Genomic DNA, 27,560 nt, shown 5'->3' with positions numbered 1-27,560 from the left:
TATTTCTTTTCACAGGTATCACTGCCTATGATATTCTAATTTTTATATTTTGTCTATTATATTCGAATCATATGGTTAAACACACAGATACAGACATACACACACACACACACACACACACACACAAATACAAGTACCGTGAGAACTGGGGCTTTGATTTTATTGACTCTTTTGGCCCCACTGCCTAAACCAAATCCTGGCACACAGTAGGTACTCAATGTTGCTGAGTAAATGAGTGAATAAGAATAATTGTTTGATTTAGACATCTAGTGAGCCGTTTTCATACTGCATTAGTTTGTAGTTCACACTATGTTTTATGGTTGTGAAATATGGAATATGTGGGAAAAGATGACATCCAGTGGGGAGAAACTGATATAGCAATTTCATCTGAAACAGATAAATAATCTGATTCCATTTAAGAATCTGGCATCTCCTTGAGAGGGAGAAAATGGCGGAGGCTTAGACGGACGTGTTGGTGCTTCGTCCCGGACCAGATAGGGGCGAGCAGCTGAAACGGGTAACAATCAGCCTGATCAAGCTGGGGAGGTTCAGCTGAGAGACAGTCTGCAGCCAGGAAAGACAGAAAACTCCTAAAAAATGCGGATGGTTAGAGATTGAGGCTGAAACCTCCCTCTGGGCGCCAGCGCAGCGGCGAGACCGCGCCATCTCAGGCAGCGTTTACCAGCATCCAGAGATCGGCTACTAACCCGGAGGCAACGATTCGCAAACAGCGCGACTGCAAGAGCCAAGGGAAGACCTGCACCCCTCCACGGAAAGATTCAAGCAACAGCGGCCTCCTGATCACCACACGCTCTGCCTGGGGAACAGTTGCTGCGTCTGAAGCCTCCCTCCACCAGCCAGAAGAGCCACCACAACTGTGAACAGCACCCATCAGAGGCCCTGCTATCAACAGAGGAGCCGCTGCTACCACAACCGCCCAAGGAGCAACCACAGACCGAGGAGCCACTGCCACCCAGGGAGCAGCCACTGCCACCCAGGGTCCAGCCACTGAATGATTCAACAACTAGTAATGTCAGTGAGATCAAACATGGGTAGACAAAGAAACCCCCAAAGGAAAGAAAAGGAGGACTCGCCAGAAAAGCAGCTAAGTGAGACAGAGATATGCAACATGACGGAAAAAGAATTCAGAATAAGGTTCCTAGAGTACATGCACCGGATGTTCAAGAAGCAAGAAGAAACAGATGAAAAACTCAACTACGTATGCAAGAAGCTAGAAGAAACAGATGAAAAAATCAACAACTTAAGTAAGTCCCAAGAAGAAATGAAGAGCGACTTAGCTGCAATAAAAAACACCATTGAAAGTATCAATAGTAGACTGGGAGAAGCGGAGGACCGAATCAGTGAATTAGAAGACAAGGAAGCAAAACACACTCAAACTGTACTGCAAATGGAGAAAAAAATTAAAAGACAGGAGGAGAGCCTAAGGGAACTTTGGGACAACATGAAACGAAGCAACATACGAATAATAGGGGTGCCAGAACAACAGAAAGATGAACATGGATTAGAAAACCTATTCGAAGAAATAATATCAGAAAACTTCCCTGAGGTGGGGAAGAAAAAAGTCACACAAGCCCAGAGAGTCCCAAACAAGGTGAACCCGAAAAGACCCACACCAAGACACATCATAATTACCATGGCAAATGTTCAGGATAAAGAGAGAATCTTACAGGCTGCAAGAGAGAGACGGAAAGTAACATACAAGGGATCTCCCATTAGATTATCAAATGATTTCTCAACAGAAACACATCAGGCCAGAAAAGAATGGACGGAAATCTACAAAGTGATGCAAAGCAAAGGACTGAATCCAAGAATACTCTATCCAGCAAGGCTATCATTCAAAATTGAAGGGGAAATAAGAAGCTTCACAGACAAAAAAGGGCTAAGGGAGTTTATCACCACCAAGCCAGCCATGCAAGAAATGCTAAAGGGACTGGTGTAAAAGAAGAAATATCAAGCTCAGAAAGAAAACAGCCACACACACACACAAAAAAGAAATGGCTACAAACAAGTACCTTTCAATAATAACTTTAAATGTAAATGGACTAAATGCTCCAAATAAAAGACATCGAGTGGCTGAATGGATAAAAAAACATGACCCATACATCTGCTGTCTACAAGAGACCCACCTCATTGGAAAGGACTCACACAGACTGAAAGTGAAGGGATGGAAAAATATCTTTCACGCAAATGGAAAGGAAAAGAAAGCTGGGGTAGCAATACTTATATCTGACAAAATACATCTCAAAGTGAAGGCCATAACCAGAGATAAGGAAGGCCACTTCATAATACTAAAGGGATCAATACAACAAGAAGATATAACCCTGGTAAACATATATGCACCCAATGCAGGAGCACCCACATACATAAGAAAACTTCTGGAAGATATCAGGGGAGATATCGACAATAACACAATCATAGTAGGGGACTTTAATACACCATTGACATCACTGGATAAATCCGCTAGACAAACAATCAGCAAAGAAACAGCAATCCTAAATGACTCACTAGATCAGATGGACTTAATTGACATCTTCAGAACACTACACCCCACAGCTGCGGAATATACATTCCTCTCAGGTGCTCATGGGACATATTCAAAAATAGACCACATATTGGGTCACAAGCAAAGTCTCCACAAATTCAAGAAGATTGAGATCATAAAAAGCATCTTCTCAGACCACGATGGCATAATGTTAGAAATAAACTACAATAAAAACAACCCAAAATACTCAAACACTTGGAAGCTGAATAGCATGTTATTAAATATTGATTGGGTTACCGATGACATCAAAGAAGAAATTAAAAACATCCTGGACACTAATGACAATGAAAACACAACAATCCAAAACCTCTGGGACACAATGAAAGCAGTCCTGAGAGGGAAGTTTATAGCTCTACAGGCCTATCTCAAAAAACAAGAAAAAATGGTAGTTAATCATCTAACTCTACAACTCAAAGAATTAGAAAGAGAGCAACAAGAAAACCCCAGAGTGAGCAGAAGGAAGGAGATAATAAAGATTAGAGCAGAAATCAATGACATAGAGACCAAAAAAACAATACAGAAAATCAATGAAACCAAGAGCTGGTTCTTTGAAAGGATAAACAAGATTGACAAACCCCTCGCCAGGCTCACCAAGAAGCAAAGAGAAAGGTCCCAAATAAACCAAATCAGAAATGATAGAGGCGAAATAACAACAGACCCCACAGAAATACAAATGATTGTTAAACAATACTACGGGCAACTCTACTCCAACAAACTAGACAACCTGGAGGAAATGGACAAATTCCTAGAAAAATACAACATTCCAAAACTCAATCAGGAAGAATCTAAAAACCTCAATAGGCCAATAACTATGGAAGAAATTGAAGCAGTCATCAGAAAGCTTCCAGCAAACAAAAGCCCAGGGCCAGACGGCTTCACAGGGGAGTTCTACCAAACATTCAAGGAAGAACTAAAACCTACCCTCCTCAGACTACTACAAAAAATTCAAGAGGAAGGAACACTTCCAAGCTCATTCTATGAAGCCAGCATCACCCTAATACCAAAACCAGGTAAAGACATCACAATGAAAGAGAATTACAGGCCAATATCCCTCATGAACATAGATGCCAAAATCCTCAACAAAATCTTAGCAAATCGGATCCAGCAGTACATCAGAAGGATCATACACCATGACCAAGTAGGATTTATCCCAGAGATGCAAGGATGGTACAACATCCGTAAATCAATAAATGTGATACATCACATAAACAAATTGAAAGAAAAAAACCACATGGTCATATCAATTGATGCAGAAAAAGCATTCGACAAAATCCAACACCCATTTTTGATAAAAACTCTCAGAAAGGTGGGAATAGAAGGATCATACCTCAACATAATAAAAGCCATATATGACAGGCCCACAGCCAACATCATACTCAATGGACAAAAACTAACACCATTTCCCCTAAGAACAGGAACAAGACAGGGATGCCCACTCTCACCACTCCTGTTCAACATAGTACTGGAAGTATTAGCCATTGCAATTAGGCAAGAAGAAGAAATAAAAGGCATCCAAATTGGAAAAGAGGAAGTAAAACTGTCCTTATTTGCAGATGACATGATATTATACATACAAAACCCTAGAGACTCCATCAAAAAGCTACTAGACTTAATACATGAATTTGGCAATGTAGCAGGATACAAAATTAACCCCAAGAAATCTGAGGCATTTCTATACACCAAGAGTGAACTTTCAGAAAGAGAGATTAGAAAAACAATCCCATTTACCATCGCACCAAAAAAATTAAGATACCTAGGAATAAACTTAACTAAAGAGGTTAAAGACCTCTACTCAGAAAACTACAGGACGTTGAAAAAAGAGATAGAGGAAGACATAAACAGATGGAAGAACATACCATGTTCTTGGATTGGTAGAATCAACATCATTAAAATGTCCATACTACCCAAAGCAATCTATACATTCAACGCACTTCCCATTAAAATACCAATGCCCTTCTTCAAAGATCTAGAACGAACTCTCCAAAAATTCATCTGGAATAAAAAAAGACCCCGAATAGCTGCAGCGATCCTGAGAAAGAACAAAGTAGGTGGGATCTCAATGCCAGATATCAAACTGTATTACAAAGCCACTGTTCTCAAAACTGCCTGGTACTGGCACAAGAACAGACATATAGACCAGTGGAATAGAATAGAGAGTCCAGAAATTAGCCCGAACCAATATGCTCAATTAATTTTTGACAAAGGAGGCAAGAACATACAATGGAGCCAAGATAGTCTCTTCAATAAATGGTGTTGGGAAAATTGGACAGATATATGCAAGAAAATGAAACTAGACCACCAACTTACACCATACACAAGAATAAACTCAAAATGGATAAAGGACTTAAATGTACGACAGGAAACCATAAAAATTCTAGAAGAATACAAAGGCAACAAAATCTCAGACTTATGCCAAAACAATTTCTTCACTGATACAGCTCCTAGGGCAGTTGAAACTAAAGAGAAACTGAACAAATGGGACTACATCAAAATAAAAAGCTTCTGCACAGCAAAAGAAACCATCAACAAAACAACAAGAAAACCCACCTCTTGGGAAAACATATTTGCCAACGTCATATCTGATAAGGGCTTAATCTCCAAAATTTATAGGGAACTCATACAACTTAACAAAAAGAAGATAAACAATCCAATCAAAAAATGGGCAAAGGATCTAAATAGACACCTTTCAAAAGAGGACATTCAGAAAGCCAAGAGACATATGAAATCATGCTCAAAGTCACTAATCATCCGAGAGATGCAAATCAAAACAACAATGAGGTACCATCTCACACCTGTCAGAATGGCCACCATCAACAAATCAACAAACGAGAAGTGCTGGAGAGGATGTGGAGAAAAAGGAACACTTGTGCACTGCTGGGGGGAATGCAGACTGGTGCAGCCACTATGGAAGGCAGTATGGAGGTTCCTCAAAAAATTGGAAATGGAACTCCCATTTGACCCTGTGATCCCACTACTAGGAATATATCCCAAGAAACCAGAAACACCAATCAGAAAGGATATATGTAACCAGATGTTCATAGCAGCACAATTCACCATAGCTAAGATCTGGAAACAGCCTAAGTGCCCATCAGTAGATGAATGGATTAGAAAACTGTGGTACATCTACACGATGGAATACTATGCTGCTGTTAAAAAGAAGGAACTCCTACCATTTGCAACATCATGGATGGAACTGGAGAGCATTATGCTAAGTGAAACAAGCCAGTCAATGAAGGAAAAATACCACATGATCTCACTCATTCATGGATAATAAAGACCATTACAAACTTTTGAACAATAATAGATACAGAGGCAGAGCTGCCTCAAACTGATTGTCAAACTGCAGTGGGAAGGCCAGAGAGAGTTGGGGGGCAGGAGGGAGGGGAGTAAGAGTTCAACCGAAGGACTTGTATGCATGCATATAAGCATAACTAATGGACATAAGACACTGGGGGGTAAGGGAGGGTAGGGGTTTGTCAAGGGCGGGGGGGAAAAAAGGACACTTATGTAATACCCTTTGTAATACTGTAAGCGAAAAATAAAAAAAAAAAAAAAAAAGAATCTGGCATCTCCAAATGAGGGCCTATTTTGGAAGAAACCCTATCCCAAACCTGAGATTCTATCAAAATAAATTAAATCTAATTCTTTAAAAAAAAGGGATCATATAATTATTAATTCTAAGTAAAAACAAAATCTTCCCAATCTTGTCAATATTTCCTCATCAATATACTTGAGGGAAGATAATACAAGTAGAAAATTAGGCAATCTAATAATTCATGCTGAGACAAATGAATAATTACCATTAAAAATCTCCATTTGGGTGGGGGGGGAGGAAGAAGAGGGTAAAGAGGAGATAAATGGTGATGGAAGGAGACTTGACTGGGGGTGGTGAACACACAATAAATATACATATGATGTATTATAGAATTGTACACCTGAAATCTATGTCTATGAACCAGTCACCCCACTAAATTCAATTTAAAAAAATCTCCATTTCTATATTATGAAATTAAGATAGGACTATTAAAACATTCCATTTTTAAAATTGGGGTATAATTGACAAAACACATTCAATTTTTTTACTACATATTCCAAAAATGCAATATTCTCCCTTCCCTATCAGTTAACAGCAGCATAGAAATAAGTAAAAAAAATAAATGGAATTCCCAAAGCTGATAATTTGCTCAAATAGGGTTTTCAATAGGATAGTAATTACTTATAAAAAGCACTCCCAAACCTAGCTGGTTTGGCTCAGTGGACAGAGCATCAGCCTGTGGACTGAAGGGCCCAGGTTCGATTCCAGTTAAGGGCACATGCAAAGGTTGTGGGCTCGATCCCCAGTAGGGGGGCGTGCAGGAGGCAGCCAACCAATGATTCTCATCATTGATGTTTCTCTCTCTCTCTCTCTCCCCCTCTCTCTTGCTCTATGAAATCAATAAAAATATATTAAACTTTTTAAAAAGCACTCCCAAATCCATATATCTGGATAATAATAGTAGCCAACTGAGGTTAGGAGAATGAAAGTAGCAGACTACATGTATTATTTACAGATACTATTTTCACTTTATCCTTCAGTAATGAAATATACCCTATGAGACGTAAGAGTCATTATCCTCATTTCTGGACAAAGACACTGAAGGTTAAAGTGTTTTTAAATACAGGTTTTCTTCTGGTTAATTCTGTACTCCAAAGAGTGTAAGTATGATGACTTCATGTGTCCATTGAGCTTAGACTTATTAAATCACAGAAGAGTTGACATGATCACTCTGTTTTCTTATCCCAATGTTACTAAAGTTTTTGGTCTCCCATATATTTCCCATAGTTTTGGGTCTCCCATTCAAGTATTGGATCTCCCACAGATTTCCATCCTAGGAGTGCTGAGTCTGGTTCTTACTCCTACTGTTTGGTTTTATAGAGCCTTTATTGTCTGTTCATACTAAAGCTTTTTAAAAAAATGTTTTTATTGATTTTAGAAAGAGAGGAAGGGAGGAGTGAGAGAGAAACATTGATGTGAAAAAGAAACTGATTAGCTGCCTCCTGCACGCCCCCTACTAGGGCTTGAGCTCACAAACTGGGCATGTGCCCTGACAAAGAATCAACAGGTGACCTTTTGGTGCATGGGATGATGCTCAACCAACTGAACCACACCAGTCAGGGCTCATATTAATTCTTAGTAATTAAGAAATAATCGAAATTCATCCAGTAACTATTTACTGAGTGTCTACTATATGCCAGGCGCAGAAAATGCAGCAGTGAGCAAAAGAGACACAAATGTGTTTGCACAAAAATTTGATTGCAGTGGCAAGTTCAAGAAAGAAGCACTCAAGAATTAAATTATCAAATCCAATCCCATGGTGGTGACTGCCATGGAGAAAACAAAGCAAGGAAACAGAATCGAGTGTAAGGGGGTTATGCCCTGAAACAAGGTGAGTCAGGAGGCTCACTGAGAGGGCAACAGGTGAGCAAAGATGACAGCAGCAAGCTGGGTGGGCATCCGGGACAAACACTGCGCCTGGAAGGAACGGGCTGTGCACAGGCCCCGAGTCCTATATATGCTTGGCAGGGAAGCCAGTGTAGCTGGAGTCGAGTCAGCAAAGGAAAGTCATAGACTGTAAGGTTGGAGAGGAAACCGTAGTAAGGGAAGAGAGGACAGACTGTGCAAGGCCTTGTAAACCACTGCACAGAACTTCGTTTTAGTGAGAAAGATATGAAGATGCTAGAAGCATCTGAGCCACATCACACAACTTAGGTTTTCAAAGCATCACCGTGGCTACATTGCTGAGAGAGATCACAGAGAGAGAGGTGAGGCAGGAAGACCAGTCAGGCAACTGAAGAGAGATGGCGGTGGCTGGAACCCGGGTTGATAGTAGGTGAAGGAGGCAGGAAGTTGGATTCCAGATACGCTCTGGAGAGAGCTGACAGGATTTGCTAATGGAAGACTGGTAGGCATGCAGGAGAAGATTCATGGGAGGAGTGGGGTGGGGGAGTCGGGGGTTCAGTTTTATATGTAAGTTTGAAGTGATGATTACACATCCAATCGAGGTCGTCAGGTAGACATCAGGCAGGTAAATGTGGCAATCTTTGACACTCAGATATTTAAAGCCATGAGATTAGATGATATCTTCAAGAGAGAGTGTAGACAGAAACTCTCTGAGGACTGAGTCCTGGGGCACCTGATGTTCGGTGCTCAGGGAGAGGAGTGTAGTACAGAGTCGGAGGAAAGCCAAGAGAATGTGGTATCCAGTAGGCCAAGGAGGGCAGAGCTGTGGCGTAGCAGAAGTGATGAGTTCTATGGAAAGCTGCTACTACCCTCCTCCCTGCTTTTTCTTTTTTTTCCTTCTAAAAAGAACACATCATGAATATAATGGAAGGTTAGGGAGCTCAGGCATCCTGAGAGTTTATGGATGATGGCTGAGCTAAATCCCAGTCAGTGTACGGAAAAAAAAAAAAAAAGTCAATTAACAGTTTCCAAGAGTGAGGAGAAAACGCAGAAACAAGCTATTTAGACATGCACAGGTAAGTACCAGAAGAAACAGCTAAAAGAAAGTTGGGAATGGGACTCATGGACAGAGAATAGTAAGGTAGAAGACTGCTGCTTTTAAGTCATAACTTTTGAAACTCTATCTCTACATAACTTTGATAAAAAATTGAAAACAACCAGTCAGAAAAACACACACGCATGAGTTAGATGCCTAGTTCCCAGCCGGTGGGCTACAAAATTACGGCCAGAGGCCAGTAACTCCACATGCTCATTAAGTGTTATTTACATACAGAGCAGGATTGATCTTCTACATTATGTGTCCTGTATCTTTTCAATGTAGACACTGCCTTCATCAGTACAAATTAAAGGCATTCCTGAAGCTTTAATAACGTTTAACTACTGAAGATTTACAACCAACATTTTGTCACACCCATATAATTTTTTAGCTCCTTACTCTAAGTGTAGGAGTCTTTATGGGAGCTGAATTAAAGCTAAACTGGGTTATGAAGAATGCCTTTGTAATAAACTCCTAGAAGGCAGAGAGGATCCTTTCTATATGGATGTGACTTTGTTTGCATGTCTTTCTTTCCAACAATTTGGAGTTCGTTGAGAAAAGGTAATGCGTTCTAGTCATCCTTGGACCTCTATGCCTAGCACAGTTGCCAACATAGGTGACAATAAATACTGTTTTCTAAGTGCTTTGTCTGTGCTAGACACTGCTTTAAGCACTTGACATGCGTTTTCACTGAATTGCTATTGTGAAACAGGAGCCTCATGGTTTCTGAAGTTGGTGATAGTGTGCCTCTATCATAGAAGAGGAAGCTGAGGCACAGGATTCTGTAAGCCTCGAGGACACAGAGTGAACAGCAAACCTGGGATTAGAGGGCAGGCAATCTCTCTCCAGGGCCATAGCTCTAATGTTCACGTAGAATATTAATAACTGTTTGTTGATGAAATCATTGAAAGAATAAACCCAGTGGCAATTTATTTTAGCTAGTAACATAAACTAAAATCATCATATTCTTCATGGATGGTATAATGGCTTTTTCAGATGTATATTTGAAAGACTGTTTATTTGATAATCTCACCTTTTGCTTTTTGTGCTGGATCATCTGTTTTTATATTTGTTTCTGAAAAGTAAAGACAAAACAAAATAAGTACTATGGAAGTCACCATTCAATGTCTCAAAATATAGAACCATATTTAAATGAACTCAAATTGATATAATTTAAAAAATATTTCTTGGTAAACAATTCAATTTTCCTAAATCCCGAATTCTTTACACATGAAATGTGTTATATTAAGGTTAGGTTCATTTGAATTACTTATAGAAGTCACCAAGCATGTAACTAGGTATCAGGTGACAGGCTGCATGTTTTTCCTTGATAAGAGAGTTGCTGTTGCTTATCTCCACCACCTTTAAGCTCCTCTATGAGTACAAAGGCAAACTGGATAGGGAGAAACTTGTTAAATATTTTGTCTCCTAAAAACAGAAGACTTCTTTATAATAGGCACCCTGTGCTTTAACGGGATGCAGTATGTCACCTGACTGAGAACACTAGTCTCATTCCTCTAAGGCAGTGGTTCTCAACCTTTCTAATGCTGCGACTCTTTAATACAGTTCCTCATGTTGTGGTGACCCCCAACCATAAAATTATTTTCGTTGCTACTTCATCACTGTAATTTTGCTACTGTTATGAATCGTAATGTAAATATCTGATATGCAGGATGTATTTTCATTGTTCACGACCCACAGATTGAGAACAGCTGCTCTAAGGCAAGCATGTCAACCTCCTGGCCCGCGGCCCACATGCTTCACTTATTTGGTCCGTGTTAGCCTTTGAGTTTGACATGCTTGCTTTAAGGACTTCACACATAACAGGGGACCCGTTAGGGCCTGCATGGAGCCCAGGTGTGCAGTAGCTCACCTGTTGAGGAGCTGCGATGGGCCCAAGAGCCCACCTGTGTCAGCCTTTCACTGAGTGAATCCCAGTTAGTGTCTCTTCCAGAAATGGGATTAGCAAGCCGAGTGAAACCCACCAAGAACCTGGACCGGCCAAAGAACACCTATCCCACAGAGAAGACAATGACATGTGACCTGACTATGTGTTTATAAGCAGGCTTGTGCATTCATAACCTTATATCTGCTTACTGTTTAATACAGGTTAGGATCTAGTGAACTTTCAAGGTAGACCAGTCCATTATAGACCCAGTAGGTATCGATCTAATTTGGGGGTATTTCTAGGAACACATGTGTACAGGTGTTGGCGTGGGGATGGGGCAAACAGTTTGGGAGACATAAAAATCACAGACTGTGTCCATTCCCCACAAAGTGAGAGAGTATGGGTGTGGTCTAGGGTGGGAGTAGGGAGGCCATCACAGATCACTGGATGTTGTGGTTCCCGATTCCCCACATTCATTCATAGAAAACATTTCATTGTTTGGAGGTGAGAATATGCCGCAGGAAGAGATTTTTATTGGTCAAGCAATTTCTCTCTTCAGCCCTTTGGTGAGAAGGGAACCAACTTCGAAAGCTAGTGAGCCAGGCTCAGTGCTAAGCACGTCTCACTCGTCTCTTGTTCCCGACGCCCGATGGGGAAAGGTCATATCTCCCTTTCTGTGCAAAGGAGGAAGCGGCGGCTGAGAAAATCGAGTGCCCAAACTGTCAAGGTCAGTGGTTACATCACTTCAAACATCTCTACTTTTCTTGAAAGAGAAACAAATACTAGAGAAGAGCAGGTCTGGGATTTTTGCAAAGAATGGGTTTCATGAATTTGAAGGCCATACACTTTTTGGCCAGTGCTGCAAGAGGGTATCCAGGACATTAAAACATACACACACACACACACAAAGGCTCTTGATCTTATTAACTATAACTTTGTCATCAAGTTAGGCAGCGCACTATCTAATAGGAAGCATTGTCATAGGCATCAGGGATACAGGATTGAAGAAAAGTGTCAAAAATCTCATGGAGCTCTCTTCCCAGTGGGATCAGCAACACCTGCAGATCCCTCAGGAGGTCGTTCCCTGGCGCCCACGTGTTTGCTCTAGAATACCGTAAATGGCCTCAGGCCTGCAGGCATCTCAGCCTGCCTGACCCTTGTTTCCTCCAAGCAGAGATAACACCCATCTGCTGGGAAAACTCAACTCCCTGAACACAAAGCACTTTGCAGAGTAAGTGCATTCAGTAAAGGTGAGTCTGCTCACCCGTAGTTTCAAGTTTTATTTTCATTGTTTCTTCTGGGCACGTTGGAGGGGAAAAACAACGCTTTCCTGAGCCGCAGAAGCTCAACGAGGATGAAGTTAATTTCTTCACAGTCAGATGGTCAGTGTGCACGGATGGTCACTGGTCACTGTGGAACAGTAGAGGGGTATAGGGGACAGGGAATAGGAGGCCTCACCAGGGAGTTACCCAAACTCCTAGGACCCAACAAAAACCTGCAAAGAATGGATACAGGGGCTATTTCATTGCAATCCTGCCCCTGGAAATGTAGCATAATGGTAAATGCTAAACAAAATAAATAAGCATCACCTATTAGAAATAGAGTAAGAAATGGGGGGGAAGGTACTCCTTTGCGATTGATTCATCAAAAATGCCATAATATTCTAAAATACTAGTAAGTATAAAATGAACTGATTATATTAGGTAACGAATAAAAAATAATATACTTCAGAATAATGACAATATAGAGAAGAATCCTTCTGCATTTTATTGCACTCGAATAACATTAAACAGAAGACATTTACATTATTTTTAGGAAATCCATTGATGTTGCCCAGTTTGGCATGTATGTGTGAAGACAAGGCTCATTAATTCAGATATTTGGAATTAAAAGTATTTGAAATGGACCACAGCATAAGGAACCTTCTATTTCCAGAGTTCTAGAGACCATAATATACAAAAATTCAGTAGAATTTATTTTACTCATTTATCTGTTATGTCACTCCTAAGTTTCCCTAAAAAAAATATGGCTTATAAAAAGTAGTGTTCTATAATTCACAATAGGAATTAAGAGCATTATTAGAATCTGAGTAGCAACTCTATATTACCCATATCACAGCTTTAGAAAATTATTGCTTTTCTTAAGTAAGTTATTATTTGGGGTTTCACTACACATGGGGTCAGCATGCATAACTTACTACATTATAACTATGATCTCTAATGACAAAAAAAAAAATAAAACCTCTTTGATTTGAACCCTATAAGCAGCAAAAACATCACCTTATCTTAAAACAGTGTTGACATGATCAAGAGCTCCCCCTGACAGGGAAGTGAAACCGCTTCTATGGCTTTTTACATAGCTTATGGTCCTTTCAAACGGACATTGTCGCTACCTTCTTTCCTAACAGAGGAGTGTTTCATCACAGCCACTATTTCTGAGCCACAAATTCACCACATTAAAAGTTCCTTCTGGAACTTCAGTGTAGAAAGGAAAAGGCTCAGAGGCTGTGAAACAGCAGCAGGCACCTGGCTCGCTCGGGGAGTGCTCCGGGCCCCCCCTGAACGAACGCCCTAGAGAGGCTGACCCCAGACTTGACTTTGCTGAGTAAGCGCGCACGGTGCTGTCGTTACTGGTAGTGTTGTGAGGGCTTTACTTAATCAGCCAAAGGCAGAACAGTCTTTAAGTTATACACCAGGAATTTAGACAGATGTTCTTAAAATTTAAACAGTGGAGAGCTATTATGTGATAGATATGAGGTGCCAAGAAGCATTTTTGCGTACTGTATAGTAGGCCATTCCTCTTCCCTAGGCCCTAGCGAGGAATTTATTTCTCCCTCAGTTTGAAAAATAAATTAACCATGATAATTTAAAACTTTCAATGAAATATTAATTTTTTTCTAATGAGCTAAAAGCTATAGAAATCTCACATTTTGAGTTTTGCCCTGAATACTTGAAGCAATGTAGGCTTTTTTTTTTTTTTTAAAGGATATCAGTGCAGATATATACAACTCAAATCTTCACAGCTCCTAATGACTCTACTCTGTTTTTAAGGGTGTGGAGGCAAGGTAGTCCTACGGCTTTAAAATCCTGTTTAACGCAGTTTGCATGTCAGAGTGTTAATGCCTAACAATATATATTAAAGCCCTGCCAACACGTTTGCTGCTACATCATCAATATAATTATTACGTGTTGCCTGAAAAACACACATTAATACAGGAAAGACTAAAAGCTGTGTCACCAAAAAAAGAAGGGAAAGCAATGCAATGGATTCACTAATGCTACCAAAAAAGGACATGCAGGAATGTAACATCACGTGTAACTTCTGTTTCTAAAAAAAAAGAGATACACTAAAATGCCAGTGGACTATGATTCATTCAAAACATCTTTAGTGTTCATTCGCAAAGATCTTGGTCTGCTCAGTAATTACTTCACAAGATCTATCTCAGCCATCTTTTGGAGCGTATGGTTAGGCTGGTCCTCCTGTGGTAGTGGGGCAGTCTTTTTGATGCTTTAAGTATCTGCAAAAATAAGGGGAAATCTAAATTAAAGGACCAACTAGACACAGACTGCGAAACTGCTTCATTTTCATTTGACTTTTAAAATCCCACCAACAGAAGTAGATGTTTTTTACTTTTGTGTTGCTGTTTGTTTGTTTGTTTTGTCTGTTTTGTTTTAAGGGCAGCTTGATAACAGAATGATTACATTTCTTAGGAATGACTAACTACCTAGAGAAGTTCCTGGGATGCTTGCAAAGCGGTTGATGAAAATTGGAGGCTCCTTAGAGTATCTGAGAATTACAACTGAATTTAAGAATTTCAATCTTTTGAGAAATATAAGCAATAATTTCTTTCTCCCATCGATGTTTCCACTGTGTTAAAAAAAAAAAAAAAACCTAATAGAGAAAAAAAATCTAGTATGGTATTTGAAAGACAAATATAGAAAGGGTTTACAAGGAGCAACTAGCTACTGTAAGTTGGAGTTAGAATATATTACTTTAATAATTTTATGCCAATTTTCAATGTAGTTGACAATATAAATAGTCAGTAAAGAAAGTATGTAAAATTTTAAAGGAACTAAAAATCATTGCTAACTTTTTCCAAATACTTTCTCATTCCAAACTTTAGTATTGGGTTTATTTTACTCTCAAAGCATTAAATTTTCTAAAATTAGAGTTGAAAATGAGCTGCTACACATAAAAGCCCAACGATATTTTGGTACACTTTCTAAAACTGGGTTATACTTATTCCTCCTCCCCTCGCTCCCTCCTTCCTTCCTTCCCTCCTTAGCTCTCCATCCACCTATTTATCTATCTACATAATATAAGCATGTGTGTGTGTGTGTGTGTGTGTGTGTGTGTGTGTGTAACCAGAAAGTTTTGTCTAAGCAGAATTATTTGGTGCTAATGTGAACTAGAAATTATATGTAGACTTTTATATAGCCAATGAAATGTGTGTTTATGTCCTCCAAAAGACATGTACAAGAATATTCATAGCACCTTTCTTCATAATAACCAAAAACTGGAGACATTCACTACAGCCACCAATGTAGAACAGATTTTTTAAGTATATTTACAGCAATTAGCAATGCATAAGACCAAATTATTTTATGTAACAAAATGGATGAAACTCAAAGACAGGATGTTGAGCAATAAAAACTAGTCACAAAAAGATATATATATCTATATATATATTTGTATGAATTGACTTATGGTTCTATTGAATTAAATTCAAAAGTAGGCACACCAATCTATACAGTACAGGTAAAGACAGCAGTTACCTGTGGCAGGGTGTTACTGCGAGGGGGAAGAGGAGATTTCTGGGTGCTATAAGCATCCTGAGTAGCGGGTACAAGGATTTTTACACAGATACAAGTTCACCAAACTGTGTGCTCAACATTTGCGCACCTATCTGTGTATAAACTATACCTCAAGAGAAAAAGTTTTAAAAAATGAGTTTGACTTTAGGTTCTCTTAGAATTTATCAATTAGCTAGACTGTGAGAGGAATAAGCATTCTGTAACCCGTGCAATCAAAAATATCGTGAGACTATTGGAAGTTGTTCAAAGTATAATGATGAGTACTGATAAAAAGCAAATAAACTAAAAGCTCAGTTGTTAATTGTAAACAATATGCTTTAACCATTTAAAGGTGACTCCACCAGAGGTGCTTCACCAAGGTGCAAACCCAACATCTCCAACATCAGGCCAGTCATCTCCCTGCTACCCTGTTTCCTCCTGCGTCTCCTTTAAGGTTCCATCATGCATTCACTCAAGTCAGAAACACAGGAATCACCCTCAACCCTTACCCCTCAATCAGCCGCCTCTCCCATCAAATTATGTCCAACTATGATGTCTATGAAATCTGTCTATCCATGGCTTCCACCACAGTTCAGGCTCCCATTTCTAGATTAATGCATCTGCCCTCTTGCTCTTCTCTAACCCCTCTTTTCAAATCTGGATTTGATCATGTGACTCCTGTGCTTGGAATTTTTCAGTGGCTTCCTGTCACTTTTCGACCCAGCTTTAAAATTTTAAACATCAGCCCTGTCTGGTACGGCTCAGGGGTTGAGTGTTTTCCTATGGACCAGGAGGCCATGGTTGGTTCCTACTCAAAGCACATGGCCAGGTTTCAGACTCAATCCCCAGTAGTGGGGGTGCAGGAGACAGCCAATCTATGATTAACATCATTGATATTTCTATCTCTATCTCCTTCTCCCTTCCTCTCTGAAATCAATAAAAATATTTAAAAGAATTTTAAACATCACAGTTGAAATGCTCCAAGAAGTGAAGCCTGCCTGCTTTCCCACTGCGTCTTCTTACACCTTCTGTGGCACACCGTCTCTGTCTTTGTTTTGCAGGCACTTCCTCCCCTGCTCCCATCTGCCAGCTCCTGTCACTTCTATCAGCACCTCAAAACCCAGCTCCAGCACAGCACAGGGGAGGCCTTACCGCACCCTTTCCCCCACCAAAGCTGGGCGAGGTGTCCCTCCTTCCGGGTGCTGCCCAATGCTCCACTCTGAGAAGTTAACGGCATCACGCTGGCTGTTTTCCTCAGCTGCACGCCCTGGGACTATGAGCACTACAAGGCAGGGATGATGCTATTGATCATGTATCTGTACTGCCCAGTGCAGCACCTGTACCATAGTAGTTGCTCAATTTGTATTTCTTGAATAAGCGAATGATCAAATCAGTATCAATAATATGCATATTAGGCACTTTTTATATAAGCTAAAACCTCTCTAGCTGCCATCCTGAAGCTGGTCATGAGCCTTACTGATCAGTGTTAGAAAATGCTGGCTGGCAGCGGGGGGCACAGGAGTGAAACCCTCACCACGGCTGGAGTACTGGACAGTGCGACGCGGTATAAATGTAACAAATGGAATGAGCGATCTCCCCTTTCAGAGAGAAAGGAGCAGCAGAGTCACCAGCAAACACTGCTGCTCACATACCCCTGTTCTGAATAACATGATTATAGTAACAAAATATAAAATTCACTTTTTTTCCTAGCATTGAATGACAGGAAAGTCTTGATGAAACCAGTTAGTCAAATGATCTGAAAGTATTACTTGGCAGGATATTTTACCCTGATAAATTCCCTAACCGATTACTTCTTCAGTCATTCAATTGAGGCTACATATTTTTATGCTGTCATATTGCTAGAAATATGCAGTATAATTTCAAGTAAAAATCTGAGTTTGAAAAGAAAGGTAGAAATCCACTAAAGAAATGGCGATTCCAAAATCCATTTTTAAAATTCTGGTATTCAAAATAATTAATTTCTAGTATCAGTATGATCAATTCTTAGAATGACCTTTTACCTCCTTGCCTGCAAAGCACTTGTACATTTACAGATATAAACAAAAGACAGCAAAATGTAAACTATTGGACAATTTGCTTCTCTACAATGAATCATAATTAACCTTCGACATTTCTGAGTCCTACTTGATGTACTGATATATATTAAGAGAAAAATGCCACGATACATCCTTTAGCTTTATCAGGCCAAGACAGCCTTCAGAGCTCATCAGCTCTTACACCTTCATTTATTTAAAATCCTCTAGCGCACAGCAACTGAGAGTGTGAACTCTGAAGCCAGAAGGTAAAGGTCATCTCAGTTCTCCCACTTGTCAGCTCTGTGACCACAGGCAGGTCACTCTGCCTTGCTATGCGGAAGTTTTCTCATCTGTAAAATGGGGACACAGCATGTCTACCTCTTGGGCTATTGGAAATATCAAAGGAGTGATTCATGTCATGTGCTTAGAAGAACACTAGATACTGCTAATAAATGTCAGCATTCATCATCCCCTCGTGTGTGGCTGGATACAACCCTACATCAGACAGTTCCTGCCCCATGGAATTATCACACCAGTAACTCCAATCAAGGACTTAATAAGCATTATTAAGACTGTGTAACCTCGTCTTAGAAGGATCAGGAAGGCAAAGTAATCACCAATTAAATTCTGAGGGCCAGGAAAAAGTGAACTAGTAGCCAACATTTCTCAGAGCTCTCCAATTTGAGTTTTCCACTGAATAAAGAATTTAAAGACAGAAAGGCAGCAAGGCGACGGGCCCTACAATTAGTGTGCCCAGAGTTTCTGCAACCACATACATAATTGAACACTATTCCAAAAGCAGTGAGCCTACTGAACAAAAGCTCACCAACACAGACTTATGACTCTTGTTATTTTGTAAGACTGAATAATAAAAACATTGCAATATAAAGTTATGACTGGGAAGATAACTGAAATAAGCAAACCAAGTGCAACCATTAAAAATAACTATTGCTAACTCTCGGCCTTCCATTCTCTTTGGGCAAGGTTAAACTGCAACTGTGCGGCGGTTCCATCAACATTTTATGACACCAAATTACAGGTTATAACTTCTTGAGCGGGTCTTTCAGAATTTAGCTTCCCTTGATCCACCTGAAAGATCAGGCTAATTAATTACTGAACAGTAATAACCAGAGCCACCATTTACTGAGAGCTTATTACGTGCAGACAGTATGTATATTAACTGCTTCGGCAGTTAACTATCTCATCTGAAAACCACTTTCGTCCAGCACCCCAAAACTGCTTGGTACTTTAGATTTATGTGCCAAGGAAATTCTGGGGCTTAGTCTATAAAACATGGAAATAAAAGCACAGAACTGTTTGGTTAGGATATATTACTGTTCATTACCTTCACTAAAGTTAGGTCAATATTAAAAAAAAAAATAGGAACTGTAACTGGAGAAAGTCAATATTCTAGGAAACTCATCATTTTAGGAATACTTATAAAACAATTTTCTTTAAAGGAGTGGGTAGCCATCAAAATGCAAATCCAGGAACCTGCTCTGCCTTCTCGAGATAGAACAAGGCACTGTGACCCATGACTCAACAGGGCTGAGTTAGCTACAGCAATAAGACAGAAACGCTGGCCTTCCCCGCTCTGTGCAACTTTCCTGAACACCAAATACATGGATGCGCAGCAGCCATCACGTAAAAGATCCATTTCTCCATGGGCTTCTTTCTCATTCATATTCTAATGCTAACAACTCAGTTCTCTTAAGAATCTGTACATATTATTATAAATGCATGTGGTATGACAACTACCAAAACGTAAAATACCCATTAAATAAGCAAAGAGGAGCTGAAGAATAAAAAATATTCTTTGATTACAAAATTTTTTTTCCCCCCTTGAAATTTAGTATTCCAGAAAGTTTGGCAGGCACAATTATGTCTACCAAAATCAACAGTAATGCACATCACTGCTACAAAATTCACATTAGGCATAAAGTGAAAGATAGGAGTAAAAAAAAGTGAATATATGACACAAAAAGAAAAAAAAATGGAAATAAGACACAGAAACAAGAAACATACACGTAGGAAAGAAGTACTGGGAAATCCTCTCTTCGTAAAACATTTCCCCCCACTATGAGAACAGGAGGGTTACATGTCCATTTCTTTTTTTTTTTTTTTTTTTTTTAAATATATTCCATTGATTTTCTACAGAGAGGAAGGGAGAGAGATAGAGAGTTAGAAACATCGATGAGCGAGAAACATCGACCAGCTGCCTCCTGCACATCCCCCACTGGGGATGTGCCCGCAACCAAGGTACATGGCCTTGACCGGAATCGAACCTGGGACCCTTGAGTCCGCAGGCCGACGCTCTATCCACTGAGCCAAACCGGTTTCGGCCACATGTCCATTTCTGATTGCAGTATAGTTAATGTCATCTCTAAAACGCATCCACAAACACAGGCCCTGGGGGAAATGCTCTTCCCATTCTTCACTGTTGATGAGAGGGACATGTAGGGGAGGCAGAGAAACGGGTTCACGCGGTGGCTGAAAGGAAAGACAGGGGTACAGACGAGTCTCAGGCAGCCTGGCCTGCCAGGGGCATTCGTGATGGTCTCCAGGAGGCAGCGGACTGGGAAGAAGAGGAGTGGTATCACAAAGGTCTGTACGATTAAACTTGCAGCTTAAGGCAATTCTGATTCCCTATCATCCACCAAATAGCCTGTCAGTCAAAGACAGGGAAAAATAAAATCCCAACTCCTCCTCCTCCTACTACTACCACTACTACTACTACCACCACTACTACTACTGCCGTGGAGCACAGCAAAAGTCACATGGAACTCCGATCATGAATAGCCCACAAATTCTAGTCACGTTCTGATGTGTCTTTTCCATTACTTTGAAATGGGGGTCACCTGATCCAAACACAGGAAAGTTTCTTTTAAAATTTAAGTTATAATTAATCCTCCTCCTCAGGACTCTTCCTCTTCCTAGATATAGTTCATTCAGCTAGTGTGAATATCAACAGCATATTTTATATCGAACAAAAAAATAAGGAAACAGCGATACATCTCACAAAATGTCATACCTGGTGGGATTTCCTGATGCTCCTCTGCTGGGGGCACGTGTGCTTCTGAAATAAACAGCACAGTTACAACCCATTACATGTTGCTGACCAGTGTTTAAAATCCAGCTTGCTGGTATTAAAGGTTCAGTGACGATTTTACAGGCTTCTCTGGGATTCAGTTGCAGTCATTATAAAAACATGTAAGTTTTTACACCATCACAACAAAGGAGAACTAGCTATAGACTTTGTAAAATGTTGCATATTTTTTTCAAGTGTCCTGTACAATGGGCTCTACGATATGACCTGCCTAACGGACCAACCTCAACCTCACTGCCAGGCAAAGGAGACGTGAACGAAAACTTAGGATTTCACCACATTTTTCATCAGACTTGATAGGAAAGCTGAGGAAAGACCTTTAAAGCATCTTGTTTCTTCTTGAAAAAATTTTTTTTAACTCATAACCTAATTTCAATGTGAATGAAACAACACAAAGAAATTAAATTAAAATATAATGTTGAAAATAAACCACTATACCTAATAAAGGTTTTTGGAAAATATGGCTCACGATAACATATTCCAAAACCAGCCAAAATGCGGACATGAATTTTTAACATCTTCTCTTTTCGCCTGGTTGCTTCAGCCGCTTACAACTAAGCCAATCGCAGATCTCACCACCCAGCTGTAGAAGGACACACTGATGTAAATTCATGCTATAAAACTGCATCACGTACTGCACCTTCCTATCTGACAGCCATGTGGCAGCACCTTCACCTAGAGATGAGGTCAGAGCAGCTTTCCTTCTGCTCCTTAAGGGCCAAGGGGAAGAATTTCTAATAGCGTTTTCTAAAACCAAAAATATTTATGTAGCCGTTTTAATCATTTTCCTTCTGGCATTAATTTGTTTCTAATTATAAAAATGATACAAGCTTAAAACAGAAGATTTGAAAATAGTTTACCCAAAAGTAAAAAGGGGACAGAAAAAGAAAATCCCTCATATTCCCCCTTTCCCTTCTTTTAGCGGAAGCACCCTCAGCGTTGCCTAGCTTCCCAAGTTGTGACTGCTTGTGAATGGCCTGCCTATTGATTTTGTTCTTAATACTTTAGAGACATGTTAGCACGTTATCAACTCTATCAGTGCTTGCTTGTTTGTTTTCTCAGAATTTCTTTTACTTTTGAACATTTCAGGTACATTTGAAAAAAACCATGTGAATCATAAAGTATCACTTGCATTATTTCCATCACTAAGAAAGCCTTATTATTACTACCTAAGTTTATCCTGAATAAATGTAACAAACATATCAGAAATTTATTTTGGTAATGATATAGCAAGAGGATTTTGAAAAGGAAATAGCAAATAAATTATATGAGCACAACCTGAAAGAGTTGCCTATTGATACAGCATACTTTTTTCCCTCTAAGACTTTAAAAAAAAATTTTTTTTAATCTTTATTGTTGAAGGTATTACATAGGTTCCCCTTTTCCCTCCATTGACTTCTTCTAGCCTGTACCACCCCTACCCCAGGCCTTCACCACCCTATAGTCTGTGTCCATGGGTTATGCATTTATGCATACAAGTTTTTTGGTTGATCTTTCCCCACCCCCACCCGCCCTCACCTTCCCTCTGTGATTGGCTCTCACTCCCATTGATTTACTCAATAGCTCTCCTGCTCTTTCACATTCTTCTCCACTGGTTTTCCTCCTGCCTCGCAGCTGTTCAGGCTCCAACAAACCTCACAGTGTCATGATTCCTTAGAGCTCAGCCTGGGGCTGCTTGTCCTCTCTCTCTGTGTTCACTCCCAAAATGACCTTAACCATTTCCATGAAGTCAGCACCATCCTCATGATGATGACACCCGAACATGTACACCCACCTCGGATCTCACCCACCTGTTGGGATTGGCATATCCAACTCCCTACTTGCCGCCTCCATCTGGGTCTCTCACATAATTCCCAGACACCAAACATCTACTGTGGAGACTCTGATATTCTCCCCTAAACCAGTTCCTACTATGTCCTACTTTTCTTCTCAGCAAATGGCCCCAGCATTCGACAGGTATTCAACCCAAACCAAAGTAAGGCCGCCTTTATTCCTCTTTACTTCACAACCATCAGAAAGTTCCATCACCTGTCATTCTAAAACAGATCTCAAGTTCAAAACTCTCCCCTCCATTTCCATTGCCATGATCTTACTCCAGGGCACCACGAACACCTCCCTGGATTAGTACCCAGTAATTTCCGAACAGGGTGGTCTCCGTTTCCATTATTGCTCCTCTCAATCCATTCTCAAACTAGAAGGAACTCTTCAAAACATAAAGCAGATAGTGCCCTATCTTATTAAGTGTTCCCATGGACTCTCACTGTACTTAGATTATAATCCAAATTCCTCATGAGGTCCTCCAAGGCCTCACCTAATCTGTTCCCTGTCTTTTTACTGCTTAAGCCAATTCAGGTTTAGTTTTCTGTTCCCTGCAACAGAAAGGAACCCTAATGACACAGATGGGGATGAACAGAGGGTTTAAGCACAGGACTGATATAGCCAGCTCTGTACTTCTAAAGAGATCTTCCTGAAGACACTGGAAGACGGATATGAAGGGGACGAACAGGGGTTAAGAAGACTGGCTAGAAGATGATGGGGCTGAACGAGATCTCAAGAGCTGCAGGGAAAAGAACAGATCTGAGAAGTGCTGAGGTAGCCTGTTCAACAGGATTAGCTATAGAAACAGGGGGAGGGGGGCTCCATGATGGCAACCACATTTCTCGTTAGGGCATCCAAGTATATATTGATGCCACCAACCAAGGGAAGGGAATACTGGGAAAGAGAAGGTTGGTGGGCAGGTAAAGGTAGCGAGCACCCTCTTGCTGTCCACTCTGGTGCTGCAGGAGCACAGAAACTGCAGGTGGGCTGAAGGTACACAGTCCAGGGCCCCCCTGTCCACCAGCGGAATTCCCCAAACAGCCTCTGCTATGTCCTCTACTGGCTGACCAAAATGCCTGAAAACAGAGAGGACCCAACTCTCAACCCATCTCTGCCCGCGGCTCACCCCTCCCCCTGGAATTTAAAGTAGCCCTCCTCACTGCAAACCAGCTTAGCCACCTCTGGCCTGTAACCTGGGCACTCTAGTCCTCTGACCCCTGAGCACTGTACACAGATTTAAGAGTAAGTGCTTAGTCAATACTTGCTGAATACATGAACACATTGTCAATATGAAAAGTGTAACCATCTCTATAAAATTAACTTACCTTCTATGATTATGTTTGACTCTTCTACAGTATTATCTAAAAAAACAAACAAAACCCAAACACGTATTACATTAACTCAACTCCATGAGATCCCTGAATAACTTATATCCACTCAGATACCTAAATCTGGCACTTTTTAGACTAGTTTCTTACAGAGAGGCTCAATAGTACGGATACTAGCATATCGACTTTAATTCCCGAATTATACTCAAAGCATAGATCAGGTAGGCTGACGTTATCCCCGTTGGCAGAAAACTTCCACCATAAGTAGGGAATAAATATAAGGACAATATCCAATTACTTTCTTGGTGAAACGAAAATGTCTTATATTTCTTACTACATCTATCTCTGTTCCATGAGTTGTGCAAGTTTTAACAAATACAAGGGGCTGTCTTGCAGGAGGAAACATTTGCTTAGAGAAAAAGCTTACCTGAGCTTTCCATGCCCCCTTCACTTTCCGATGGTTCATATACTATAAAAAAACACAAGGACACATATGTAATAACTTAATCAATAAAGAAATTTTTTTTAAAAAAACCACACACACAAAAAAAAAACACAACAGAAAAAAGAGCCCTTTAGCAATGCATGACTCTCATTGCAACACAACACTGGCTGGGCGGTTCAAGAGCAGAGACACTGTCTACTTATCCTGGGGCTCAGCCACTGGGCAAGGGCAGGATACAGAGTGACCAGATTCAAACTCAAGGTCAGCCACATTTTAGCCACAGGAGACGGGCAATTACTTCTGCGTTCTTCCTGTAAAACGGGGAACACTAAGGTTCCTCCCGAATCACTTCTAACCAGGATCCTATACCTTGTGTCTTCCCGGGTGGCACTGAATTTCCTATTTTTACTTTCTTCACGTCTGTGGTGGAGGCTCTGAGTTACCCAAGGCTCTACCCAGCTTGCCTCTCTGGATCCACAGGATTACTAGGAAGATTCTCAACTTTGTTTCGGGAATAATTCTCAGATCTTTCACCTGGACAAACAGTCCTGCGCCAGCCTCTTAGAACGAGGGCTCAATCGGCAGGCGTTTCATTCACGACCTCACCACGGCCCATCCATCACTGCTCTGGCCTTTCCGTGCCCGGCCCCGTGCGCCTCCACTCGGCTGCAGAGCCGGTCTTCCCGTCCCAGCTGGGTCACAGCTTCCTCAGTCAACCTGTCCCTTGCTTTTTCCTTTTTCCAAAATTCCTCAAAATTTCTTGTACACTAAGAGCGAACTTTGTTATTTTCCAAGCACGATTATCAATTTATTCCTTTTGTCCATTTAATAAAAAAATTTTTTTTGGAGCACCTACTATCTTTGGATTTTATTCTCAGTGCTGGGGTGGACGGGGCCGGGGACAATCCTGGTCCATGGGAACACGAACCTTGTGTGTGTGTCCCTCAGCAGCACTGCTCCTGTGTCCTATGCTGTGGACACAAGTACTTGGTACACATGTGGTGTACAAATAAATAAATCAATGAGACGGTAAAGCTGTTTCTCAAATGTACCCAAGGCAGGGTTGATGCTTTCTAGAATATTTTCTATGTGAAAAGCTGGTTCCCTCTATAGCTTTAGTAAACGATATGTTTTCCAGGTTCTAGGGCAGGGGTCCTCAAACTTTTGAAACAGGGGGCCAGTTCACTGTCCCTCAGACCGTTGGAGGGCCGGACTATAGTTTAAAAAAAAACTATGAACAAATGCCTATGCACACGGCACATATCTTATTTTGAAGTAAAAAAACAAAACGGGAACAAATACAATATTTGTATTTGCATGTGGCCCGCAGGCCGTAGTTTGAGGACCCCTGTTCTAGAGTTTGGGGAATTTAGTACAGAATATATTGTTTTTCCCCACTAAAAATGGTTTTGTTTTCACCTTCCCTACAGTCTCACTTTTACATAGTTACTTGGTTTCCCTAGTTTGGTTCCTGAATTCCACAAAGGTATCTTTTTAACACACAGTGAATAATCCTGTGTTTTATTAGATCTATTTTGTTTGAAAAAGTTTATGTTCTACAGCAAGGTAATCCAAAATATCTCAACAGATTTGTACACCTTACATCATATTTATTATTCTTTGTTAACATTTTAAATTATATTTATTACTAGAGGCCCGATGCACGAAATTCGTGCAAGAGTAGGCCTTCCTTCCCCCTGCTGCCGGCACCGGCTTCCCTCGCAGTCCCAGCTTCGTCCGGAAGGTCATCCAGAAGGACATCCAGTCTAATTAGCATATTACGCTTTTGTTATTATAGATGATACTCTGCCTATGAAAATACATTTATTTTTATGTATATTGGCATGGCATCTAATTTTACACTCCTTTAAGTTTAATTTTAAAGTTCTCTAGACCTAGTCTATAAATTACATTCCAAATAGGTTCTTTCCATTATATTTAGAAAAACACTAAAATGACAGGCACACATTAGAAAAGGATCTCAAATCCTACCTCTATATGCAAGTTTTAATTTCCAAATTCCTAGTTTCTCCTTCAAACTCATAAACTGAAAAGAAAATCTAAATACAATCATAGTTGCCAACTTATTTCCAATATTAGTCCCTAAAGATAGAATCAAGGATTCCTCCAAGGGTATCATTCATATCCCAGTATAAACAGTCACTGTGGATGGTGATCTTGATAGGACCTCAATCTTAAATACACACACTTAATAAATTACTTTATCAGGTCTATACACAGCCATTCTTAATTTTCTCCAATCAATATTCACCAATCATGAGAATACAAGTTTCTTGAAGTAGGGACTCTGTATTATTCATACAGAAATGTCACACCCTAAGACAGTGATGGCCAACCTATGACACGCGTGTCAGAGGTGACACGAAAACTCATTTTTTTGGTTGATTTTTCTTTGTTAAATGGCATTTAAATATATAAAATAAATATCAAAAATATAAATCTTTGTTTTACTATGGTTGCAAATATCACAAAATTTCTGTATGTGACACGGCACCAGAGTTAAGTTAGGGTTTTTCAAAATGCTGACACGCCGAGCTCAAAAGGCTTGCCATCACTGCCCTAAGACTACCTAACAATAGAAAGCCCTCCATATGGGACTCGAGCACCAACATTTCTCCATCCTTCTTGCTGCACACGCGGTTATAATACCTGACTACCTTCCTTCCTCAGTCCACTAGCTCTATCATCGCTTAGTTGTATGAACTTGTGCACATTATTTACATTCTCTGAAACACATTTTTCTCATCTGGGAAATAGCAAAAATAATGTATTTCAATGAATTTAATAAAACAGCACGCGAATTGCTCAGGCAACAAAAGGAGCTACAATTGCCTACCCTGAATCTGACCCTACTCATGCCACACATTTGCCAGGACTACTTTCTTCATGCTGCCTGTATGCCTGGAAGGGAATTCTTCTGCCCCCTCCTCCATGCACCTTTATTTAAAAGTGGGATTAATCTGTGGAAGCAGCTGCAGTAGTTAAACTGGGACCGAGGTAGCTTTCTAAGCACAAGACATATTTTA

General features: G+C 40.3%; 1 protein-coding gene across 11 annotated transcripts in view; it reads right to left on the bottom strand.

The window, feature by feature from the left end:
• ASPH (aspartate beta-hydroxylase) overlaps window positions 1-27,560 on the bottom strand; it is a 173,913-nt gene that overhangs the window by 71,642 nt on the left and 74,711 nt on the right. For 9 of the 11 annotated variants that reach the window (XM_070391973.1, XM_070391974.1, XM_070391979.1 and 6 more), the window contains 4 exons: window positions 24,496-24,537; window positions 24,066-24,101; window positions 20,848-20,892; window positions 10,133-10,174 (listed from right to left, as the gene is read on the bottom strand). In XM_070391973.1, coding sequence (XP_070248074.1) covers window positions 10,133-10,174; window positions 20,848-20,892; window positions 24,066-24,101; window positions 24,496-24,537 — 165 coding nt within the window. The remainder of the gene's footprint in view (window positions 1-10,132; window positions 10,175-20,847; window positions 20,893-24,065; window positions 24,102-24,495; window positions 24,538-27,560) is intronic. The other 2 variants (XM_070391975.1, XM_070391984.1) reach the window with 1 other exon arrangement.

This window comes from Myotis yumanensis, unplaced genomic scaffold (assembly GCF_028538775.1).
Source record: "Myotis yumanensis isolate MYYU_CA2020_CCGP unplaced genomic scaffold, mMyoYum1.0.hap1 SCAF_15, whole genome shotgun sequence".
NCBI classification, from domain to species: domain Eukaryota; kingdom Metazoa; phylum Chordata; class Mammalia; order Chiroptera; family Vespertilionidae; genus Myotis; species Myotis yumanensis.
Note: the sequence above shows the minus strand (reverse complement) of the source record. Positions and strands in the feature narration are given on the sequence as shown.